Here is a 17,534-nt window from a genome sequence, read left to right on the forward strand (position 1 = left end):
TTCAGGGATTCCTAGGGGGCTTTCTCTTTCTGCCATTATAGAATGGCGCCATCTGCTGGCTAGAGCCAGTACTACGGTATAGGACATGCTGGAGAGGCCCCCGACAACAGAGTGGCCAGTAATATGCAGTAAGAATACCCCGCCGGACGTCTTACAACATTGGAGTTGTTCAGCCTTCATTCAGAATGTCTTACAGTGGATTGGAAAGGATTAATGCTGCGGGTTTCAACCTTTCAAATACAAGGGTTCAAATCTGCAGCATTTCTGCAACTAAATCTGCACTATTTAGTGAGGTATTTGGCCACTGCGTATTTGCGGTGGGTTTTCCATTGCAGAAAGTCTGCAGTGGATCTGGCCCGTGTGAAGGCGTCCTTAGGGTGTACAGTTCATTGGCTGCAGTAGTTTTCAGTGCCTCTTGTGCAATATTAGGATCCCAAACCATCCCAGCCTCACTGATCACCTGCATGGACGGTCTCATAAGCAATTGCGGAAGGAGTGAGACAGCTTGGAAATGACAGTTTGTTCAGCAAAAAAAGCCCTCACATAGCTCTGTCAGCGGAAAAATAAAAGGATAGCAAAATATTTTTTTCTAGACTATATAAATTTGGTATCGCCATCCACTAATAAACAAAGTACTGCCCACAACGCTACACACTGTTACTGCGGAGGACAGAAACACTTTCCACTGTGATAAAAAGTGCTTTAACAACTGTTACATTTTGCAGATCCATCATTTTCAGGGATGTCCATTACATCTGAATTGTGTGATAGAGAAACAGAGGAAAGAGCTCAGCAGAGAATGTAACAGATGTGTGTAACAGGCCAGTAGCGTACTCCGAGAGGGTCCCAGCTCCCAGAAGGGGGAGGAACACAACTGTGTATATGATTTGTCCACTTTTGTGCTCAATATAAAAAGGATCAGTGCAGTTGTACAAGACTACCACAGTCCCATCTGCCAAATTACATTTAATAATATTGGTTAGTCATTACAGGTGGAAAAGGGACTTGTTAATTGTATAGCACCAACTTATTCTGCAGAGCTTTCAGGTAATTTATTTATTACCCCCAAACAAGCAAGCTTTACCAACCTCAGAAGGATGGAAGGCTGAGTCAACCTTGAGCCGGCAACCTGAACCATGCAGGGATTGAACCTGCGACTTGCAGGTCATGAGTGAGAGTTTAGGACTGCATTCCTGCTGCCTTAGCACACTGCACCATTTACAACATTAACAACTTGCAAATGTACAATCAACACTACATGAAATGTTCTAAATGTTTAGCAGCTATCTATCTCATATCCATCCATCTCATTTCTCTCTCTCTCTCTCTCATATCCATCTCTCTCTCTCTCTCTCTCTCTCTCATATCCATCTCTCTCTCATATCTCTCTCTCTTTCATATCTCTCTCTCTTTCATGTCTCTCTCTCTTTCATGTCTCTCTCTCTCATATCTCTCTCTCTCATATCTCTCTCTCTCATGTCTCTCTCTCTCTCATATCTCTCTCTCTCTCATATCTCTCTCTCTCTCATATCTCTCTCTCTCTCATATCTCTCTCTCTCTCATATCTCTCTCTCTCTCATATCTCTCTCTCTCTCATCTCTCATATCTCTCTCTCTCATATCTCTCTCTCTCTCTCTCATATCTCTCTCTCTCTCATATCTCTCTCTCATCTCTCATATCTCTCTCTCTCTCTCATATCTCTCTCTCTCTCATATCTCTCTCTCATATCTCTCTCTCATATCTCTCTCTCATATCTCTCTCTCTCATCTCTCTCTCTCATCTCTCTCTCTCTCTCATATCTCTCTCTCTCTCATATCTCTCTCTCTCTCTCATATCTCTCTCTCTCTCTCATATCTCTCTCTCTCTCATATCTCTCTCTCTCTCATATCTCTCATATCTCTCTCTCATATCTCTCTCTCTCTCATATCTCTCTCTCTCTCATATCTCTCTCTCTCTCTCATATCTCTCTCTCTCATATCTCTCTCTCTCTCATATCTCTGTCATATCTCTCTCTCTCTCATATCTCTGTCATATCTCTCTCTCTCTCATATCTCTGTCATATCTCTCTCTCTCTCATATCTCTGTCATATCTCTCTCTCTCATATCTCTCTCTCTCATATCTCTCTCTCTCATATCTCTCTCTCTCATATCTCTCTCTCTCATCTCTCTCTCTCTCATATCTCTCTCTCTCTCTCATATCTATCTCTCTCATATCTATCTCTCTCATATCTATCTCTCTCATATCTATCTCTCTCATATCTATCTCTCTCATATCTATCTCTCTCTCATCTATCTCTCTCTCATCTCTCTCTCTCTCATCTCTCTCTCTCTCATCTCTCTCTCTCTCATCTATCTCTCTCTCATCTATCTCTCTCTCATCTCTCTCTCTCTCATCTCTCTCTCTCTCATCTCTCTCTCTCTCATCTCTCTCTCTCTCATCTCTCTCTCTCTCATCTCTCTCTCTCTCATCTCTCTCTCTCTCATCTCTCTCTCTCTCTCATCTCTCTCTCTCTCATCTCTCTCTCTCTCATCTCTCTCTCTCTCATCTATCTCTCTCTCATCTATCTCTCTCTCATCTATCTCTCTCTCATCTATCTCTCTCTCATCTATCTCTCTCTCATCTATCTCTCTCTCTATCCAATATCTATCTCAACTCTATCTATTAAACAGCTATCTGTCTCATATCTATCTAATATCTCCATCTATCTATATACAGTCAAAACATATCATGTGCTCTCTGCATTGTACAGCACACAGAATAAGGCCTTGCAGCAATCTTTCAAACTCAGACCATCGGCCAGAGTAAAAAAATCCCTTGTTTGAAAGCACCCATTTAAATGAATAGGTTCTTTTTCATGAGAGATTTGTCTGTTTGGGACATGGACAACTCGCAACCAAATGTCGACTGCGTGAATAGAGCCTAAGGACGTATTTCCATGTGCAATACGCAAAGAATAGAACCCAATGATGTCAATGGGTTCATTCACATTTCCATATCTTGGCGCATGCATTTCAGCATATTTTATCTTTTGGCGCACCGAAGATCCATATAGAAGTCAATGGGGGTGCACAATACCCAAGGAAATGTGTGAAATACTGTGTCATTCTGCTAAAAAAAACAGATCTGGAACTTATTAGACAAATTAGCTCTTTCAATCGGTGCGTGTTCGTATCCCGCGTGCAAAAACACCATACCCTATGGGGAGGAAAAAGTACAGTAAAATACACCAACACGTGGGCAAAATAATCAGCATCCGTAGCGCAAAGAAGGTGCGCTAAAGCGTGCGTAATTGAGCATACACTCATGTGACGCTAGCCTAAAAGTGTATACACATGGGTGTTTTTCATGCGCAACTTCTGTGCGGGTGAGATCCACAGAATGTGCACATGAACAGAAACCATTATGGGTTCATTTACATGAATGATTTTTTGCTTGCACTGATAGTGTGAGAACAAAAGAATCACATCTTGTACTATTTTGGGGCAATTCTGTTAAAAAGAAATTGCATTGCACTTGAATTTTAAAGCAATTTCCGTGTGAGTACGATAGGTTTTTTTAATTTTTACTCTTGGAGCAACAGGCGATTTTCACGCTTGTGAAAGTCACATTTACAGTGATATGATGCTGCTTCTCGCAAAACAATCGCATGTAAAATCGGAGATTTACGAGTGTGATAGATTCTTGGACCCATATCACACTTGCCTGCGGCTCCAATGTAAGGGCCGATTTGTTTCCAGAGGTGTCCGTCCAAAAAAAGGCTCAGGCAACAGAGGATCCAACGAGGGTCATAATAACATTCACCCATCTACGTCTTTGGGAGATGCACCACCCTAAAAGACTCTACTGGACTATATGAAAATGTAGTCTAAACATTGGTAATATAGCCCCACGCCAGCGAATACAGCGGTGCACATCTCTCTGTAATATTCAATATATACAAAAATGTATGTCCACAGTTAGGCTGGGTTCACACGGGACGGAAATCTCGGCTTGGCCACACTGAAAAGCCGCGAGATTTCAGAGGAAGAGCCGCAGCTTCAAAACCTACAGCATTTCGCTGCGGGTTTTCGAGCGGTTTGCCGCCGGCATTCCGTTGCGGCTTTCTCTCCCCGTAGAGAGGAGTGAGGCCGAAACACACACAAAAAAAAGAATTGACATGCTGTGGCTGTCAATTCCACGTCGCATCGCAGGTTTCGCCCGGCTTTACCGCGATAGATTGTCTGCCCTGTGTGGACAAGATTTTTGCAAAATCTCGTTTAACATGGCCGGCTAATCTCGGGATTAGGAGCCGTGGGCAAATTTGCCGCACAGATTTACCGCAGCAAATCCGCCCCGTGTGAACCCAGCCTTACAAGGTTATTTATATTGCTGAAAGTCAATAAACAGATTAAACATAAATGTCTTCGAGTAAACCGCTCTTCATCCAGTGTAACACTGCTGTAGTACAAGTAACACTATGTGCGTTACATGCTGTATAAAGGTGATCAGTATCAAAAAAAGATGCAATAACATTCAAGTAATATAAGTCATAGGTAACACCACGCCAGGCGCTTGTATAACACTCCTACTGTATGGGAAGGGGGTAAGGACTGCTTGCCAGAATCACTGACATCAGAGGGGTTATCTGATGACTAAGGTCCATGGTGTATCTATAGGACCTCGAATCGGTGGATAGTCTACCACTGCCTGGAATGATGGCTTTTCCCCTAACACAGCACTATTCCTGACACGGATTTGTGTAGGATGAGCAGTTCGGAATGATATTGTGTTGCAACGTCTGACAAAGCAGCGGTGTTGTGTCATGGAAAAGCCAAAGGGGCAGCATCCCCTTCATTTGAAGTCACAATGACATGCCTTCAACCTTAGTCACTGGAATCCCCCTGTTAATACGTGCAAGAAGAATAGACCACCCTCTGGGGCTTATTCATAGATGTCTGTAATAGCAAACTCCAACATTTTAAGCAACCCTTGACAGGGTTTTCCCCTGTTACCACTTCCGGAGTAAACTAAATGATCAAGTGATCCAATGTCCAACTTTATTCTCCATATCTCCCAATGTATGTGAATAGGACATGTCCTACACAGACTTCATCAGAACTACAGAGCCCTGTGTGTCAGGCAGTCAAGAGTTTGTTACATTGGGTTTCCACCAGCATCGATACAAATGTTTCCCATTTATAACCATATATAGCAAGAAAATGTGAAGTGCCCATCACGATGGAATATGTGTTCTGCTTCTATATCCTAGTACTGCACTACATGTCAGAGCTCCATGCTTCACACAAATGTAGTGGAGATGTATTTGACATTTGCTGGACTTTTTGGGACTATATTGCTTGAGCATGGTGATCACTAGCAGTCCTATGTAAGTCTACAGTCACGATGAACTTTGCCAGGTGACCGTCTCATCTCTGCTACACATTACTTGCAAAGCAATTCTGTCTTGCGCTTTCTAGGCTGCCAGTACAGCATAGGGGTTAACATAATGTGGTTGTCTCGCTGGCTGCCAATAACTTCTTCCTGTCAGTTGCATTAGCAAGGAAGAAAGTTGGCCACTGTGGTTAAACAAGGAATTCCAGACAAAGGCGATGATTCGCCTTACGTCTCAGCTTGTTTAAATAACTGGAAAGAAGCAAAACTGTGTTCTTACATGGAAATGTTCATTTACTACCTCTGAGCCTCCTCCAAGAACCTGCAGCCCAGAGACAATGCGAGAGGATGAAAAAAAGGTTCTTACCTTGAAGTTGTGTGCTTTCTCGTAGTTGAAATGGTTGTCATTTTGGGTCAGGGCAGCTCTTCTGACCAGTGAGGTGATCTGTGAATAGGCAAAGAGTTTCAGAGGCTGCCACAATAATGCACTCCTGCCCCCCACTTTCATCCCCAGTGCCAATGCCAAAAGCTCCTGGTGCTTCCTGCCCTTTTTGGACTTATGGACTGCAGTAGCATAGTTCTTCTCACTCTCCAACCATAGCTCCTCAGACAGCATAGTGTTAGAATCCCAAATCTTTTGGGTCTCCTCCTCGGAGCCTTGTAGGCTTACAGGCACTAGGTTGGTCCAGCTGCTTCTGATGCTACACAGCAGATTGGAAGCAGCTGCAGCCCATTCTGTAGAGACCTCCGACATGTGACTTGAATGGGCTGTCTTGTGGGATGGAAGGAGCTTCTGCATTTCAATCACTAGTTGACCGCTTTGCTTTAGTTGTGAAGACAGGCGTGTGCCTGAGACAACTGCAGCCCTCAAACCAAACCCGGACAAAAGACCCTCCTCAGCAACAGCATCCAACCACGAGTTTCCAGAGGACGGGAGGGAGGAAGAACTACAAGCCACTTGCACAACTCTTTTCACTAAGGAGCATCACTTCTTCTCCACAATGATGCAAGATGCTCCTGTATCAGGCAAGAGGCCGGATCATGCCCCATAAAAGGGAGTCTGGAAAGCCATAGATTAAACCGTGCTAAATCCTGTTGATGGATTAATCTGGAAATGATAAAATCTCTCCCTTTTCATATCCTGTGTGAGTGTAAATCCCGCAGGAGTCGGAGGAGGAGGAGGATTAGCAGAAGGCTCTGTGGCACGGCATTTTTAATCTATGGCTCCCAGATTCTCTTTAATAGCTTCCCTTATAAAATACTGACCACAGCTCTTTAACCCTTTCAGGGAAGCCGGCCTCACATCTATACATGAACCTCAGCTGGCCTAATCTACTAAATTGGGGATGAGTAATAGCGATGATGTAACTCACTATTGTAATTCCGTCTATATTAGTGAGAGATGCCGTACGGTTTATTCATCCTGGACTACTAATGGAGGGAGTACTTTTACACGGCACATGCTGTTAATATGGTATCCTAAGGTCTATCATTTATCAATACTGTGGAAATTAAAGGGCAAAACAGTTAGAAGCTATGGGAAACACAAGTGTCGGAATTGCGTTTTAGGGTATATTTACACATAACGGAAATGCTGTGGATTTTCAGCGAAATGTGCAGCATTTCCGCATCAAAAGCCCTTCCAAAATCTGTACCAACGGTGCGTATTTTGACTCAAAATCCGCTGTGGATCCAGATTTCAGCATGCGCTGCACTCCTCTCACCTCCCAATACTGCGTGCTGCTATACCCACTGACAACTGCTACCGAATGCCGCCGCCAGTTATGTTACGTCATGTGAAAGTGGCATGACGTGACCAACGCATCATATGTATGCCGGTGGTGGCGCTCAGTAGCGGTTCCCTGTGTGTGCTGTGCTCTGCATACAGCAATGCGCACTAATGGTAGATAGGAGAAGTGCGGCGCGAGCTGAAATCCGCTGTGGATCGGCAGTTGATTTTGAGTCAAAATTCGGACCTTTCTGCTGTGGAATATCCGCTGCATTTCCGTTAGATGTGAACATCCCCTTAACGCCAGATGAGCACATTATAACACATCCATTATACAGATGACTTTACAACCATATGCCATCAGTGTTTTATCCGGACTTTATCTGTATTTGCTGTCATAGTTTTTTTTCTACTGATCCATATTTGCCCAAATACCAATAATGAGGCAAAATGAAAAAAATAGGTCATGCTGTGCTTTTTTAAAAAACGTCCGTGAACAATTAGGCTTTGTGAATAGATCCGCAGATTTACATTCGCTTTGTATTACGGTCTGCAAAACATGGACCAAATATGGAGTTAAAATACAGAAGTCTATAATCGGTCTATTACTAGCGGCAATTATTCCATAGGCGCTCAAAAAATGATACAGGAAACACGTGTGAGGCTCGAGTCACACCAGGGTGTGCTTTGGCTGGGATATTCGGGATACTTACCTCTCTACTGTATTGTAAAGGGCAGCAGACTACGCTTGTCAATGCTAATGTATGAAGAATAAATACTGCGTGATACAGGCCGCCTGCACACGGGCGGATATACATTACGGAATCCGGAGCGGGCGTCTGGATTCTGCAGCAAATACTGCCAATAGCATGCGATGTCAAAACGCGATTTCCTCTACGCAAGCGGAAATCAATTGCGATTTTCTACGCACAGAGGAGAAATTGCAGCATGCTGCGATTCTGTGTGGCTTTTGTGTGGACAGCTTCCATTTAAGTCAATGGAAGCCGCCTGACCCGTGGCCATTCCGCAATCATCATTGCGGAAAGTTGTGGGATCTGCGTTATTGCCTAGCGACGGCACGGCATACTCCGTACTGCGCATGTGTGCCAGCCGGACCATTCGCAGCACAGATTATGAAGACTGCAGACAAGTACGCGCGAATGTCGGCTGGAGCGTATTTGCTAATAACAAGGTTTGGAGATGGCAAACCTCAGGTTGTTACGCGTGTATCTGCGCATAGCACGGTCACGGTTACACTTTTAATGCCAGCTCACATGTGTTACTCTCTTTCCGTGGAATAGAATGACTATTTAAAGCCTAATAAGCCAGCTGTCTTCTTTTCCCTGCGTTGTCCGCAGTGTCACACTCTTCTCTCCTTGCTTTTTTTGACCTGCCATAGACTTCTACTGCAGCTTTCTGTTGTCCAACTAGGCCGGATTCCGCATGCAGGAGACCGCAGTGGAATCTATCTCTTTGTCCCGATGGCTCGCTGTCGGTCATGCGCTGTACAGATGTTTTAAAAAAACCTTTGTTTTTCCTGCACTGTCATTAGGCGATGACGCGGGTAATCACGACTTATCTGCAATGCCAACTGCGGATGGGCTGTGGGTCAGACGGCTTCCATTGGCTTCAATGGAAACCGTCCGTGTGGTTTCTGCAGAAAAATAGAACATGCTGCGATTTAAAATCTGCTCCTGAAAACCGTAATCGCTCATGTAAGCGGACATGCAGATGTTCTATTCTTTCAATGTGTGTGGAATGCTGCAGATCGTCTTTGCAGGTGACGATCGCGGATTCCGCAATTCAAATCTGGTCGTGTGCAACTGGCCTAAGGGTGCATTCAGAAGAGCGTGTTTATGTGCGTACATACGTTGGCAAAAAAAACCCTGCGTCTATTAGAACCACTGGTTCCCTGTGGTGTGTTCACATGTCCAAGTTTTACAGGCGTGCAAACACGCATACCTGCAAAATATAGGGCATGTGTGCACTATAGGTCCGAGGTTGCATTCAATGGAGTCGCAGCTGCTGCCGGCAGCCCCATTGGAAGCAATGGGCTGCCAACACCCCTGCAGTGATTTTCGGGGAAGGGCATTAAATAGAAGCCCTTTCCTGAAAATCATCCCTGGTTTGCGTAAAAAATAAATTAATTCAATGAATAGCTGAGCGCTGCCTGTGATTGACTGAGCGCTCAGCCAATCAGACACAGCCCTTTCAGCAGGCGGGGATTTTAAATCCCCGCCTGCTGAAAGAACTTCATTACAGTGAGGGGACCCAAGTGGCTGGACGTGCCTGAGCCCCAGCAGCAGCGGAGGGGTGAGTATTTTTTTTACACCAGATAGGAATGATTTTCAGGGAAGGGCTTATATTTAAAGCCCTTCCTTGAAAAATCACTGCAGGGGTTGCTGGCAGACCATTGCTTTCAATGAGGCCAGCGGCAGCAGCCGCAGCCACAGCCCCATTGAAAGCAATGCCACACAGACCTGCATTCACGCGTGTTTGTGCATGTACATGGGCGCGCTGGTTTTGTGAGCACCTATGTACACACCAGCACACGCTCATGTGAATGCACTCTAATGCTGAGAATTGGTATTTAAGACTGAACTAACTGGTTTAATACAGAATTAAGTCTTCACAAAAATGATACCGTTATTGTCCAACGCTGGGACAGACATTATGAATGTGATGGGCTCATAGAATCATAGAAGTAGAGTTGGAAGGGACCTCCAGGGTCATCGGGTCCAACCCCCTGCTCAAGTGCAGGATCACTAAATCATCCCAGACAGATATTTGTCCAGCCTTTGTTTGAACACTTCCATTGAAGTAGAACTCACCACCTCCTGTGGTAACCTGTTCCACTCATTGATCACCCTCACTGTCAGAAAGTTTTTTCTAATATCTAATCTGCGTCTCCTCCCTTTCAGTTTCATCCCATTGCTTCTAGTCTTTCCTTGTGCAAATGAGAACAGGGCTGATCCCTCTGCACTGTGACAGCCCTTCAGATATTTGTAGACAGCTATTAAGTCTCCTCTCAGCCTTCTTTTTTGCAAGCTAAACATTCCCAGATCCTTTAACCGTTCCTCATAGAACATGATTTGCAGACCGCTCACCATCTTGGTAACTCTTCTCTGAACTTACTCCAGTTTGTCTATGTCTTTTTTAAAGTGGGGTGCCCAGAACTGTATTCCAGGTGAGGTCTGACTAAGGAAGAGTAGAGGAGGATAATTACCTCACGTGATCTAGACTCTATGCCTCTCTTAATACATTCCAGAATTGTGTTTGCCTTTTTGGCTGCTGCATCACATTCTTGACTCATGTTCAGTCTATGATCTATTAGTATAACCAAGTCTTTTTCACATGTGCTGCTGCTTAGCCCAATTCTGTATGTGTTTTTTTTTTCTTTTCATTTTTCTTGCCCAGATGTAGGACTTTACATTTCTCATTGTTAAATACCATTCTGTTATTCGCCCCCCACTGTGCAAGCTTTTCTACATCTTTTGGAATCCTCTCTCTGTCATCTCTAGTGTTAGCTATCCTTCGTAGCTTTGTGTCGTATATATATGATTCCTCTGGCTATATTACAATGGAAAACATCTATATCTATTTTAACAGATCACACATCAGGAAGTTCTACAGTCCCTTTTATCGGTTTCATTTACAGCAAACAAAAGACATATACAACTGTATGTTGTACATCGAAGCCACTTCACTCCCGTGAGGTTACAATAAAATTGGGTAGGGCCCCTTCTGCTTTTTGCATTACATGCATATGTCCATCCACAGATTTCTGGCACATGATGTGGGCATGCCCAATTATTCAGGACTTCTAGAGACACGTTACAAACTTTCTGTCTGGGATCTTAAGTTTACCTGTACCTCTCAATTTTGAGGTGTGTTCATTTGGAATACTTGATGAGGATTCGTGGCAACATCATAATAAGATATTTTTGAGAAACTTATTATTTTTAGCCAGAAAGACAATTGCCTTAAGGTGGGAAGATTGTAAGCAGTCTCTTCTATCAATTTGGAAAAAATTGGTTAATTCCATTGTCCCATTCAACCAAATTGTATATAAAAGACGGGCTGTCCTGACAAATTTGACAAAGTTTGAGGAACGTGGTGTTCTTCATTCTCTGCTCTGCAGGAGCACTTTTGAGATACTTTTCAAAGCAATTGATCTTTCCAGAGTTACCCCCCCCCCCCCCCCCCATTGATCCCTTCATCTCTCACTGGAATCACGTGCTTTTGCAGTCATGGTCCGATATTGTAAATGTTGCACTTATTTTGTTACTAGCTATATGGGATTGACACTCTAATGTTTGAGAATTGATATGGTAACTTAATTTTGTATTCAACTGTCTTATAAGACATTATGTGTAATGTTAGGTTTAATGCTCACGTTTCAATAAAACAAATTAAAAAATAAGGTCAAGAAGAACCCTACTGAGAGTCCAGAATTCCTGGTCGTTCTGCAGGAAGAGCACATGAGCCAACGCTGAACTTCCCAGATATATTCTATAGTAAATGATATGAATGGCAATAACAGGTTTCTTTATGAACAAATCCTCTCACTTGGGAGATGTTGGGAACATATTATACTTGCTGGATTGGCCTGGTCTATACATGAAATCAATCAGCAGCAGCTGTAGGAGGCAGAATCTACCATGACAGAGATTTCCTTATTCGACCTGCCACGGTGCTGAGTATGTTAATTTGCTTTGATGTTAGTCCCAGCTCCGATTCACCAAATGAAGAACTGTGCTAGAATCTCCAGCGATGACTTTCAGGAATGGACCACAACTAAGTGATAGATACTACAGAACAACTAAAAATGACATAAACTGTGTCAAGAATGATCTTCCTGACTGTAAAGTTTTTTTAGATAGTCAATTTAGTTGGACCATCAAGTGATCTTGACATAATCAATAAATGGGTACAAGCATTTTTGCAGTTGCTATGATTTAAGTTGACTTCTGTTCATATTTTCCTGACCCAGCCAGGATCAGATTCCAGCTGGAAGAAATATTTGCTGGCAGTGAATTCCATTTTTGGCCAAAAAACAAAAATGTGAAACACTTCACCTCTAACCGGACCATGTAAATGACTGTGTATGGTAATAATGTACACTGGACAGAGTTTGCATAGGGATTTTGTCTTTTTCACAAAAAGTTTTCGCTCCTGACTCTGATGGGATTCCATTCTATTGTTGGCACAAAATATACTACTCTTTTATGGAACTTTATTGATGCCACCTGAGCAACGTTACCAGAAACTGTCCACGTACAGATGTAGTAAACTTTAATTTGACTTTCTGAGACACGTTATCAGATCGTTAGCCATTGAGAAGCTACCGTTCTCTTAACACAACAAAACCCATTGCAAAGCAACTGAAAGGGTAAACAAACTGCTTCACAGAAAGTTATCCTAATGTGTTAACAAAGTCAAGTTAAACTTTGCTATATCTGTATGACTCCATATAGTATGCAGTATCTGCTAATTATTTTTTATCTTCATTTTTTTTTTAAAATTACCAGCTTCTGTAGATCAGTGGAATGTTGACAGCAGCGGCAGCTGAGTGTGCTGTTCTTATGGGAGGCAGTGACCTCCTTCTCATGTAATTAGGTTTGGGAGGACAGTGTGGATGTGACAGGTCAATGTCCTATTGCGGTAAGAGTAATGAAGGCACATCAGGAGCCAGGCTGGTTGTTTAGTAGTTGTATCAGGGTACTGATCGGCGCTTATGATTGATTTGCACATTTACTGGAGGGCAGGGGTGTAACTATAGGGGATGCGGTTGCACCCGGGCCCAGGAGCCTTAGGGGGCCCATAAGGCCTCTCTTCTCTATACTGGGAGCCCAGTACTATCAATAAAGCATTATAGTTGGGGGCCCTGTTACAGATTTTGCACCGGGGCCCAGAAGCTTCAAGTTACGTCTCTACTGGTGGGTTTTCTTTTCCAAATGAATTAAACAAACAAACATAGAAGATTGATGCCCTTATATTATTTCCTTTTTATCTTTAGACCGGCAGATCACCGCTGAAGTATCGCTCACTTCTTGCTGACATTCGATGTGAAGCGCTGAGTGATGAGCGTTTACATGCAGCAGGAAGTCTGCGAACCAACGACGCCAAACAAAAAGTAGCTGAATGCTAAATGATGGCTCTGCATTTAGATGTAATGATTAGTTTGTTTGAATGCATTTTGCAGAATAATCATCCTGTTGTAAATGGCCCTTAATAAAAACACTTCCTACCTGAACCTTATTTATACATTTAGCATATTTAAAATTTTCGATCATGTTCCATCTCTCCTTTCTCTCCTCCGGGCTATACAAATTAAGTTATCTAAGTTTTTCCCGATACGTTTTGTTCTTGAGACCTTCCATTATTTTTGTAGCCCATCTTTGGACTTGTTCTATTTTATCAGTGTCTTTCTGTAGATGAGGTTTCTAGAACTGAACACCAGATGGGGTCTCACCAGAGTTCTATACTGTGGGATCACAATCTCCCTCTTTCTACTGGTTATACCTCTAGCTATGCAGTTGAGCATCCCGTTTGCTTTTTTTTGCTGCTTGACTGCACTGTGGACTCATTTTGAAGCCATCAGAATTCAGAAACCCCGAATCCTTCTCTTCTGATGTCGTAGATAACACAGAGCGGCTAATTTGATATTTATTCCAAGGATTTCATCTCTCTAAGGCATTATTTTACATTTGGAAACATTAACCCCTTCCCGCTCCAGGACAAAGAATTACGTCCTGGAACGTCGGGGTATATATGAAAAGAGGTTGAGGGGCGAACTCTCCTTAGACAGCGCGGGCATCAGCTGTTTATTACAGCTGACACTCACAGGCAATAGCTGCACTCGGCTGCGCGGCCGATCGCGGCTTTTGACCCTTTAATGCCGCTGTCAATTCTGACAGCCGCATTCAAATCCCCCAAACGATGTTTGGGGGTCCCATACGCCCCCCCGCGGTGAAATCAGGGGAGCCGTGCAGGTGTCATGGCAGCCGGGGGCCTTCTGAAAAGCCCCACGGCTGCTTTAGCAGACTGCTCACCAAGCCATCCCCGTGGGGTGGCTTGATACACTGCCTGTCAAATCGCAGTATGACGTAATGCTATAGCATTACGCCATACTGCAGGAGCGATCAAAGCATTTCATGTTGTAGTCCCCCAGGGGGCTTAAAGAAAAAGTGAAAATAAGACCAATAAAGTTTTATTAATTGTAAAAAAAAACAAAAAAAAAAACAGGAATAAAAGTTTAAATCACCCCCCTTTTGCCATATCTCTAATGAAAAATTAAATCATAAAAGAAAAATACATATTTGGTATCGCCGCGTCCATAAAAGTAGGATCTATTAAAGTAGCACATTATTTACCCCGCACGGTGAACATTGTCCAGAAAAAAAAAAACAACAACACCAGAAATGCACTTTTTCAGTTACCCTGTCTCCTAGAAAAAAAACGCAATAAAAAGTGATCAAAAAGTAGTATGTATTCTGAATTGGTACTAACAAACTACAGGACATCCCGCAAAAAATGAGCCATCGCACAACTTTCGACAGAAAAATAAAAAAGGTATTGCGCGCAGAAGATGCCGACAGAAAATAATAAAAAAAAATAAATGTCTTTGAAAAAAAAAATGGTCTTATCTCCAATAATACAGTTATTATTCCCATTTTAAAAAATGTTAGCAATTCCACAGATTTTCATCTTTCTGTCACTGATAAACCTGAAAAATGTTTAATCCCCCTCCTTAATGGATTTACCAATTTCTTTCTGCTTTTGTGCTTTAGAAGCAGGCGAGACACTTATGGGGGGCAATACTGACTCCCTTGGACCTAGAGATAGGGTTTGTACTATGTAACCACCGGTTATAATAAAGATTTATCACTAAAGGGAAACGGTCTGTTTTAAAGTGAGTTTCCAGAGCGACAAAAGTTAATACACCCGTCTTGTGGTTTCCATAGAGGAGTTGGGCACATTTTTGTGGGACATTAAAGCCTCCAACATCCAAGGAGGCACCTTTTATGGAGAACATGTTGACCATTAAGGAGTTGGGACAGAGGAATAATGGGGCAAAGAGAAAAAGAAAAAAAAAGGAGAAGAAACAAAAATATAGTGAAAGAGGAAGAACAAGTAAAGAACGTGTACGGCTTAGTTCAGATATAGAACCCTCTTTCTGTAAACCTATCTTACGGGAAAAAAATCTGCTAAAAGTTGAATTCTGGCACCATCAAAGTCAATATTTCCTGTGGCTTGAGCCGCACACATGATGTGCTCCTTAGCGATATAATAGTGTACCCGGCATATGACATCTCAACATCTATCAGGATCATCTGTGGAGTCTAAGAGCTCTTTGGGCACTAATTATATTGAGGTCAACCTCTGGAGGATGATTCAAGAGGGTATTGAATATGCCATGGAGAGTAAGAATAAGGTGAGCTGGAAGGGTAGCCTCTAGAAGACCGCAAAGCCGTATATTGTTACAGTGAATATGGTTCTCTAAGTCCTCTGTTATACCAAATAGGAGTTTATCTTTGCAGTGTGGAAATCAAGAATGGTGCGCTGTTCAGATTGTAGTGAGCAAAAAAGCAGATGTACCAGGCTGAAACTTGCCCCAAGTCAGTAGTTACATTTTGGAGCTCAAGCTTATAGATAGATTCTACACATTGGACATAGCCTTCCATGCCAGTCTTTGTAGATATAGCACCAATCTGGGAGCGTAGGTCTTTTAATTCTGCATGTGGGTGGATACAGAAGGAGCCTATGGCAGGGAAGTCTCACTCTGTGAGATGCTGGCTGTAGAAATACCTGAGGTGCCCACAGGGAAGCCTGGCAATGCTTCAGGGAAAGAAAAGCCCGGGTCTTTCTGTCTTGCAACACCTGAAGAAGCAGGAGGGGAAGTAACCAAGTCCGAGGAGGCAGGAGCAGTGGTGCCTGTGATGTCGGCGGCCATGCTGGAATGTGGACCGCGGGAATGATATCTCATTCAAACCAATTTTTACCTTGCTAGTAACATTATCCAGTACATTAGAAGCCCTATTTGTATCAGCAACTACATCACCATCAAGTTCAGAAAGAACACCAAAAGAAATATATTCAGATAGTCCAAAATCAGAATGTCTATGTTCCACAAGTTGCAATCTCCTATAACCAATACTTATTCCACTGTGTCCTTCTCCTCTGAGGCCTTTGAGAGACAGGTGGCTGATTACAGTGCTGCTTCATGGCACTCACTGTCTGGGATTGCCTTATAACCTCAGACTGAAGAGAAAAGACTGAAGCCTGCAGCTAAGAAGATCACCATATAAGTCAGACAACCGCATAGAAATTGGACAGCATTCCAAACTCTAAAGGGTACTAAGGAAGACAGCAGACAAACACGTATTGTTCTGTACCAGTCCAGACATCTCTATCAGTAAAAAAGGGACTTGATAGGGGAAAGGACTTGTTACTTGTACAGCGCCAACTTATTGTACAGCGCCGAGTCAACCTTGAGCCGGCTACCTGAACCACGCAAGGATTGAACCCGTAACCTTCAGGTCATGAGCAAGAGTTTAGGATTGCATTCTGCTGCCTTCACACTCTGCGCCACACAAAATGTAAGTACTCACCAAATTCCTGTCGTTTTCAGACTACTAGTTTTTGAAATTACGCACTGTTGTCACGCTGCACTCACAAGAAATAATCTCACAGAGTGACTTACTTTTACAGAAGAGATGTTCAACAACTTTTTGTTTTCTTATTTCTTCCAAATTTTAAAAACTTAAGACTTAGACTTCCTGGGTAAAGCATACGTTTGAATGAATGTGTTTACATTTCCCATGCCGTATCTAAATTACCACCAAGTGGTCCTATAGGTGGGCCAGATCATCTCTGGTGAACTGGCCAAATGGTCTGTGCAAGCCTGTGTACCTCTCCTAATGCAGAAATCAAACTTTCATGCATGTGCTGGGGACTCTGGGAATGGTATATGCCTAGTTGAGTCCCACAAAAGGGACAGATGAACTGCGTATGTGCAGTCCTGGAGCTCCCGATGCACACAAGAGAGTTTTCTTTGCTCCATTGATGAACTGGAGGACATCCACGTTGCAGTAGTAGAGAGGGGCAGCATCAGGGGAGGTATACATGTCTGCACAATGAACTGCTCGGTAGTAATTTGCATGCTCTGCAGTAAATGTAAATACCTTTGTTTTAAAGGCATGCTTTGCCAAAAAAATGTAACAAAAATAACTTTAGAAATGTGCATTACATCATTGTTCTAACAGTGTAGGGGGTTTAAAACTGATGACGGGTTCCTTTTAAGCCTCAGATTGACTTTGATTCTCAATTAAAGGGAAATGCTGAGGGCAAAACAATAGCACTGTATATATATTACATGTTGGCTGTTGATTAGACATATATTGAGCTGAGTTGATGAACGGATACATGACT

General features: G+C 43.0%; 1 protein-coding gene across 1 annotated transcript in view; it reads right to left on the reverse strand.

Annotated features, from left to right (window-relative positions):
• The window catches only part of CHN2 (chimerin 2), a 317,209-nt gene that overhangs the window by 66,175 nt on the left and 233,500 nt on the right, over positions 1-17,534 (reverse strand). Inside the window, exon 7 of the mRNA XM_066585622.1 lies at positions 5,739-5,816. Within this exon, the coding sequence (XP_066441719.1) occupies positions 5,739-5,816 (78 nt within the window). The remainder of the gene's footprint in view (positions 1-5,738; positions 5,817-17,534) is intronic.

The sequence above is a fragment of the Eleutherodactylus coqui genome, chromosome 12 (assembly GCF_035609145.1).
Source record: "Eleutherodactylus coqui strain aEleCoq1 chromosome 12, aEleCoq1.hap1, whole genome shotgun sequence".
Classification (NCBI taxonomy): Eukaryota; Metazoa; Chordata; class Amphibia; order Anura; family Eleutherodactylidae; genus Eleutherodactylus; species Eleutherodactylus coqui.